The following is an 8,942-nucleotide window of genomic DNA, read 5'->3' as shown; positions in this document are numbered from 1 at the left end:
CCCCCCCCCACTAATCATTCTTGATTCAATGATTCTAATACCCATGCGATGCGATGTAATGTCGATGCTGAAAAAGTCGCTGAGGGGCCTAAGAAAACAATAAGGATTATTCCGACATACACCTGGGTTGGGGAAATAAGCAATGCATATAGAATTTTGATCCGGAAATCTGGGCGGAAAAGCTCACTTGTTGGACCACGGGATAGATAACGAGAGAGTATTAAGGTGAATTATAAGGATATGGCTTGTAAGGATGCCAGGTGGATGGAACTGGTTTAGAATCATACGCAGTGGAATGGGGCTTGAGCGTATGGATATACTTGTATTGCCCGCTACCGGAGGGTTACTGTTCTAGTTACTTTCAGTCAGTCTTTCGGTTACTTAGTCACTCGGCCTTTAGGCAGGCAGACAGGAAGTCACACTCTTATTTAATAAATTGGTTTGTTCCTGAATTATTTAGCCTGCTTAATATGTTAGTTTATTAGATAATTTTAGCACCTTTTACAAGCTAAGTTTAAAGGATGGAGTATTAGTTACCCAGCTGATAAGTTAATTACTCAATTACATGGTCATTCTTTTCCTTACTCGTTTATTTTTTGCTTACTAAAGTAAGGACATGGTTTGTGGACACAACAAATGAAAACCAACTTCTTAACCACAAGGAGTCCCGGTTACAGCTCCCACAGCTTGCGTTCCTATTACACATTTCTATGCTACAAATCTTGTATTGTTTATGCCTTCTTATAATATGTGATTTACAATGACGAACAAAATTCAGTCCAATTCATAGGCTGGCATGATGGATTTATGCGCAGATGGTCATAGATGGAATGCAAGGAACCATCAATTTGTACTACTTGTCACTTTAAACACATGAGGGATAATAATTCAATACAATTCAATTCGTGTTTATTTACGTGCAAACTTAACAGCAGAGAGGTCAATTACAAAGTTAGTAAGAATAGAGAGAAATACACAAAAGTAATTAAAAAAGCACAATACAAAATATGATAGTCTATATTAATTACAAAGTGAGCATGAATAAAGATACAGAAACGAACACACACAGACAAAGCCACAATGTGACAGCGAGNATTTCTTTCTTCTTATTATTATTATTATTGTTAATATTAGGGAAAATTATTACTTATATATTTTGTCTATAATAAGTTTGTCAGTCGTGAGCTGAAAAATTTTGTAACATCACCATGTTTGTATTTGATGACAAACAATATTTCATAAATAATTTGTAGTTTTAAGCATGTGTGATATCTCACCCTGACAAATTTCACAAACGGCGCTCCACTGATTCACTATGGCAGTTATCGCCTTCAGTCTCAAGGATAAATAGTCTGATGTTCCATACAGCGGCTGTTTCGTTCCTTTACATTGTACAAATTAACTGCCTCAGCTTAAGACCTTTTCCTGATTTCAAGACTCTAAGTTGCACTAGTGAGTCTCTCACCTCACAAGTCCGTGCGTTCACCGTTGTAGGAAATTAAAAACATTATTTCGGATTGGCCTCCAATAGCGTAACAATTATCCATCTATGGCTCCACAGTCCTGTGTTAGACTTCGTCGTTTTCCAGTTTCTCAATCCTCTACACAGTCGGTAGGTCTCCTTGAACTGGGGATCAGCCCGTCGCAAGGTCTCTACCTGCACACAGGATAGCATAAACATAGAACAAACGCACACAGACATCCATACTTCAAGTGGGATTCGAACCTACAATGCCAGTGTTTCAGCTGGTGAAGACACTTCATGCCTCATACCGTGCCACCACTGGGACCGGCAATGACATGTTATCCTAGCCAAATTGTACGAAGATCGGTAAATTGCTGTAAAATTTGAAATGTGCGACACGTAGACAGGTGCAACAGACAGCATGGTGATCGTATAAGCATGCTTCCTTTCCCGAAAGAAAAAATAGGCTCATAATTGTAACGAAACACTTTCAGTTAATGTGCATGTCGTATTCACTTCCTAAAGTTGTTGTTGTTGTTGTCTCGTTATTAGCAATTAGTGGGCTGCTGTTAAGCATAAACTGTAGGCCCATATATTTTCATAATTACGCGCTAAGGAGGGTCAGAATTAATGAATGGATAATGTAAGATTAAATCATTCGTAATTTCCGCAATATTGTATCCCTCCCACCCCCAAGTACTGTTGAATCGGAAGGCAGGTATCAGACGAACTGAAACAAAAGAACTGGAAGCATGTAGTATTCAGTGCATCTGAGAAGTTGTCCATTATTCATATTTTGTCACAGAACAAAATGCGCTAGTATAAGTCTGAAGGGGTGGTACGCGGTAGCGTAGTTGGTTGAGGGGCTATGCTATAAGCCGGAAGGTCGCGGGTTCAAGTCCCGATGAGGTCTTTGAAATTTTTTCAATTGACCTAATCCTTCCAGCCGCACTATGGCCCTGGGGTCGACTCAGCCTCTAACAGAAATGAGTACCAGGAATTAATTAAATAATTTTCCTGGGGAGTAAAGTGCGGCCGGCACGTAAGGCTTACAACCTTACCGCCATCTTTGAGCCGATTGTCTAGATAATGTGGGACCCTCAACGTCTCACAACCCTATGGGCCTTCCCGGCCTATTACAGGGATAGGTTTACTTTACTTTTTACTTTTATAAGTCTTAAGGAAGTGACAGGAGGTTGGAGAAACTGCATAATGAAGAGCTTCGTAACTTGTACTCTTCTCCAATTATAATTAGAATGATCAAGTCAAGGAGGATGATGTGGACAGGGCATGTAGCACGAATGGGGGAGAAGAATAATGCATATAGGATATTGATGGGAAAGACAGAAGGAAAGAGACTACTGGCAAGCCCAAGGCGTAGGTGGGTGGACAATATTCAAATGGATCTTAGAGAAATAGAATGGGATGGTGTGGATTGCATTGATACGGCTCAGGATATGGACCAGTGGAGGGCTCTTTTGAACACGGTAATGAACTTTCGGGTTCCATAAAATGCTGGGAAATGCTTGAGTAGCTGCAGAATTTGCGGCTCCTCAAGAAGGCTCAGCTCCATGAGTTAGTAAGTATAAGTCTCAAGGGACTGAGCAATTTGGCTCAAGTAGTAAAGATTCTGGCTTGTATTAGGGAGATGTTTTTTCGAATCTTGCTTGGAACACCGAGTATCCTGAATGAAATATTTCGTGGTTTTCCTCACTCTCTCTGCTGGTTACATTAGGCCAGGACCTATGCTTTCGAAATGCTTCCAATTCGTTATTCACCACTCATCCTATCAGTAGACGCTAGGAAGCCTGAGTTGCCGACAGAGTCCTGAAATAAACTACACATAAGAATTAATAAATAAAGTAACTATGAGATCGAGTCGAGGTTGAGAAATTAGCAACTACCATTTGTTCTTGCGAGGTCTTGGATTCGAATTTTAACCCACAAACCGGCTATTCTGAGACTTTTTTTGGCGGATTTCCTGAACTCCATCAAGCAGGAGCTGGGAAACTGCCTCGAAAGCGAGTCGCTATTACTTGCTTTCACGTCTTAACCAATTCATTATCCTCCTACTTATCGCCGTTCAATTCATTCAACTANCGAAGCCAGTTGTGACATGCTCCGAACAGTTAGATCAAATGACACGAGGTGGCAGGACAGATTTCTTTTCATAGATAGCACCACATGCCTGGGCCGATTTACCGGTTTCAGAGTTAAGCCACTCTGAAACCGGTAAATCGGCCCAGGCATGTGGTGCTATCAATGAAAAGAAATCTGTCCTGCCACCTCGTGTCATTTGATCTAACTGTTCGGAGCATGTCACAACTGGCTTCGTAAGCTACCGTGAAAAAAGTAACGTCTCTACGATAAAAAATGTCCTGCAAGAAGCTAAGTGTCTGACTTCACAGTGTAATTCCCTACTGTTAATGGCGTCACTGATGACGTCATCGAAGAAGGTTACGCGGTCTAGGTCGGTAAAAGAGGTTAAAAACCTTAGCACGAATTCTTCAGGAAATTTGTCTAGACTTAGCAGGCTAATCGGGTTGCCATTATGTTCTACTTTCTCATGCACATTATATATAAGAAAGATATAAGGCAGTACTGTTATCGTGTATGAATTCTAACTGGAAGTTTTAATGGATTTCTGCGTTTTTAGCGGCAGTGAATAGGAATAGGTGGTTTCTGAAATACCGTTATTCTGTACGTACAGTGGAACCTCGCTTAACGAGCATAATTCGTTCCAGAATCTTACTCGTAATGCGAAACACTCGTTAAGCGAAACAATTTTTCCCATATAAATTAATGTAAAATACGATAATGCGTTCCATGCCGAAAAAAACACTCAAAAAATTTTGTGTATAACGTTTATTCAAAGAAAATTATATATGCATTGTTAAGGAGCGTGAATCGTCTTCATCTTTTCTTCCATGCGGAACCAACCTGGAATGCGAATTCGATTTGCAGAAAACAAAAAAAAATCGAAATAATTACTTTATTATTTATGATACATATCTAATTCTTTTTTACTAGAAAGCTGTGTAGAGACATTTGTTTTTGCCGACGCTTCAAAAGTTGGTGAAAATGCGGCATAGCATTATCATTAAATAAATTTGTAGCGCACATAGCCACTGCCTTATTAGGGTGATGCTTCTCAATGTACGGTGCAACAGTTTCCCATGCTTTCAGCATTTCTTTTATTGCGCGTTACCTCCTCCTCCTCCTCCTCCTCCTCCTCCTCTGACAAACTCTCCTCCACAACTTCTTGCTGTGAAACAGACTGCAACTCCAAATCGTTGATGTAGACCGACTGTATGTACGTGCTAGATCAGCCATGCTCACACCTCGTTGTCGCTTTTCAATGATTTTACGTTTCATTTCTACGGTTATTTTTATTCTCTTATGGCTGTCTTTTTGCGGCTTTTTCTTCGGGGACATTTTTGCAAGCGTTATTAAACTTTGCACAAAAAAAAAAATTTACAAATATTATGTGTGAAAACCTGTTTGGAAAAATGAGTGCTCACAAGCGGCACTAAGAGCTAGCGCAACGAGGGCTAACACTAGTGCGTGTTGCAGAAAAGGGTTCCTTGCTTAGAGAGGAAGCAGCTTACTGCACCGCAGCGATAGCGAATGTAATTAAGAGAACTGTATTAGAACATATACAGACACAAACTTTATTTTTCTCTGAAATTACGTGAGGAATTTAGAAATATTTAAAATAAAAATTACGGATCTTGAGAAGATATGTTGTCTATATTATAATCTTCATAAACTGAAAGTGTCATTGAATAAATCACACAAAATTACATAAATGACCACTATTTTTTGAAACTCGTTAATAATAACTGGGTGCATCACGTGAAATTGAGGTCCCTGTTGATCTAAGATACGTTATATAGGCCGTGACCTCTTCCGTAAATAACATAGCGCTTGTTATGGGCCCAAGGAAGCTTTATAACATTTGAAAGAACAATTGATTTCGGTAATTATTCTTCCTGCACAGTCTATGTAATGATTAAACCGAAAGGGCCACTACCCAGATCCTCTTTCGGAAAAACGTGAAATATTTAACACAATTAACTTAGTCACTTTTAAGAAATGAGTCCAAGCGCTTACAGCCCGATATGGCCCCGATAAATCACTATTTATAAGTTGCATTCCTCTCTCTTGTCGAATTCGAAGAACCGTAACATTCATACATCCTTTCTTTCTGATTTCAGGGCGGCAATTGAGGTCACTACTGGACGGAGGTGGTCTCCTCGGTGGGCTGCGGAAGATCCTGAATCCTCTGGGCCACAGTGGCGGCGGATCCAGTTCCAGTTCCGACTCCCACACCTCACACCTAGAGTTCACAGGACCTCTCGGACTCCTCAAGTTCAACGTTGACACGGCTTCGGCCAACGCCGGTTCCCATGGTAGAGGCGCTGCAGGAACTTCCGCGTCCTCCAGTGCTGCATCCAGCGCTAATTCTGGAAGCAGTGGTGGTTGGGGCGGCAGTGGAAGCTCTGCAGCATCAAATGCTCATTCAAATTCATTTGGTAACAGTGGATCTATTAACAGTGGAGCCTCTTCTAATGCCGCCTCACAGGCTTATGGAGGCGGTAATGGGGGACTTAGTTCTTCAGCATCGAATGCAGGTTCCAACTCTTTTGGAGGCGGCGGCGTCGGCGTCGGCGTCGGCGACGGTTATGCAGGATCTTCATCTGGAGCCCAAAGCAGCGCGTACACCAATTACGAGAGGGGATTCAGTGGCGGACAGGGTTTCGGCGCTCCACCGGGTTTCGGTCGCCCATTTTTAGAAAAGCATCACCACAAACATCATCAGTTCGCAAACCAAGCCAATGGAGGATTACACGGCCAGTTTGGCGCCTACGGCGGTGGAGGATTTGGGCCGGGAGGTGGTGGAACCCTTGGAGGACAATCCGGAGCTAGCAGCAATGCTGCCAGTCAAGCAGGTGGATTTAATCAGGGACATGGGTTCAATGGAGGTGGCGATTTCAGTAGTTCTCATGGATTCGGCGGGGGTTCTGGTGGTGTCAATCATGGATTTGCTGGAGGTTTTAATCAAGGACTGGGCGGCAGCTTTGGAGGTTCATCAGGGGGAAGTCAGTCCAGTTCTTCTAGTAACTCAGGCAGTCAGTCTGTTGGTGGATTCGGCGGTTTCTATCCAAGTGGAAGCAATTCTCAAGCAGCCAGTAATGCTGCAAGCCAATCAGGCGGTGGATTAGGAGGGTTTGGGCCAAGTGGAAGCAATTCACAAGCAGCCAGTAATGCTGCAAGCCAATCAGGCGGTGGATTAGGAGGGTTTGGGCCAAGTGGAAGCAATTCACAAGCAGCCAGTAATGCTGCAAGCCAATCAGGCGGTGGATTAGGAGGGTTTGGGCCAAGTGGAAGCAATTCACAAGCAGCCAGTAATGCTGCAAGCCAATCAGGCGGTGGATTAGGAGGGTTTGGGCCAAGTAGAAGCAATTCACAAGCAGCCAGTAATGCTGCAAGCCATTCTAGTGGTGTAGAATTTGGTAGCAGTCTTCATGGCGGATTCGGAAATTCTGGTGATGACGCAGCTATTGCTGAAATCTTTGGAGGTGGTGGCGGTGGCGGTTCCCACAGTAATTCTAACAGTCAGTCTGGATCTTCATTCACTGGAGGTTTCGGTAGTTCTGCAAGTAAGTCACAGAGCCAGTCTTCATCTGTTTCTAGTTCCGGTGGTTTTGGCGGATCATCCAGTGGATCTAAGAGCAATGCTTCATCATCTTCCGGTGCATTTGGTGGCGGTAGCCATTCTAAAAGCCAGTCTTCCTCTGATTCGTTTAGTGGAGCAGGTGGATCCCGTTCTTCCAGTCAGTCCAGTGCATCTTCCGGTAGTGACGCAATAATATTTGCGAACTGAATACGACACTAGCTCTCTCACAGATGACTGTTTTGGGCGCCACAGAGTATGCGTGATAAGCTCTAATGTGTCAGTAAAGTGACAGAGAAGAATTTCCGAGTATTATAACCTGCGCTGTGTGGTTGTAACATACGGTTTCATGTAAATGCATATAAGAAATTCTCTCTTTTGACATATTCAGTGATGCTAGCCCAAGATCTGTAGACACTCACCAGTCGCCACTGTAATATTTTAACTCTATAGACGTTTTATTATCATCAGACAGGCTAACGACACCAATCCGCACACAATGGGAAGAACATCACACTGAAAATATTTAGACTGCACACACGTTAAAGATTATTTTTTGAGGCTATAAATTATTTCCATCCACAGTATATTAATATTAGTAGAGGGGTTACAATTTGACAGAAAGAACACTGTGTACGGCCAAGAGCCGCGCAAAGACGTGTCTTCCTATCATTTTCTGTGATTTGTGCCCGAAGTGAGAAATTATCATCGGGGTTGCTCTTTTAGCTTAGTTCGAGCAAATTGTCTTTTACGTCTCTCTTTTATAATGATTCTGAGTTGTCCCAATTCAGCGAAAATAGAATTATAGAAGTAAACTTTAAAATTAAATTTGAAATAATTTTTACTGTATCTGCAATTATTATTTTCATGTTATGAATGATTTTAAACAAATATTAAGTCGTATTTTATATTTTTGAGATACAGTTTAACACACGATGTATTTAAAAAATAATGAATTGGGCGTTCTTTGCTACTGTAATTTTTTACTGCGTCTAAGATGAATTATTAAAAGTGATACATTTACAACAATTAACATATTATCCATCTTTCTAATCCTACAAGAATAAGCTAGTCCGAAAGCTGAAGACTGATCAAATCAACTGTTGTCCTCAAGCCATCTTGTGAAGACGCCATATATGTTAAAGCATGGTTAGAATATCGTGGAACTGCGATAAACTTGCTTTCATTTTATGTTACTACAAAATAAAATATGAAACGAATAAAATCTTGATATAAGAATATATATTTGCATTTTATCAGAATTATTTTAATACCTCATAACTCTACTAGGCATATGTGTTATACTTGTGGATCCATTTGAGGTTAAAATGAACATTATTCTAACATTACAAAATTTACCAAAGAAAAAACAGACATAATTTGACTTTCATTTTATAGTGTTATCTTGTTCGTACAAAATATTTAGTGATTGCAATTGAGCGTGTTAAGAAATCTCCTTCATGAACAATTTTTTCAGATTCTTATATTTTTAAAACTTCATTCGCAATGATTTTTTTCCGCAGAAAAAATATTTGGAAGTATGTATATATTTTGTTCCTGAAGAGTTAGCGCGCTTTAGAAACAAATCTATTTAAATATGAAAGGCGCATATTCATGCATATTAATGGTAGCATAAATTCTGCTTTTACAACCGTATTATAACAGGCAGTGTACTGACTTTTCAGAGAAGTATAAAGAGATTTTTGTCTGCAGGGATTAATGCTGCGTAGTGTGTTGAATATCATCGGACGTTTCAGAGAAACATGTCGCTCCCATCTTCAAGATCGAAGAGTAAGCCAA

The 8,942-nt window shown here is 40.9% G+C and overlaps 1 protein-coding gene across 1 annotated transcript in view; it reads left to right on the top strand.

Moving 5' to 3' along the window:
- The window catches only part of LOC111868203 (glycine-rich cell wall structural protein), a 9,375-nt gene extending 1,389 nt beyond the window's left edge, over positions 1-7,986 (top strand). Inside the window, exon 3 of the mRNA XM_023858648.2 lies at positions 5,683-7,986. Within this exon, the coding sequence (XP_023714416.1) occupies positions 5,683-7,352 (1,670 nt within the window). The 3' untranslated portion in view covers positions 7,353-7,986. The remainder of the gene's footprint in view (positions 1-5,682) is intronic.
- Positions 7,987-8,942: the final 956 nt, after the last annotated feature.

This window comes from Cryptotermes secundus, unplaced genomic scaffold (assembly GCF_002891405.2).
Source record: "Cryptotermes secundus unplaced genomic scaffold, Csec_1.0 scaffold146, whole genome shotgun sequence".
NCBI lineage: Eukaryota > Metazoa > Arthropoda > Insecta > Blattodea > Kalotermitidae > Cryptotermes > Cryptotermes secundus.
This window is presented reverse-complemented; position numbering and strand designations above follow the sequence as displayed.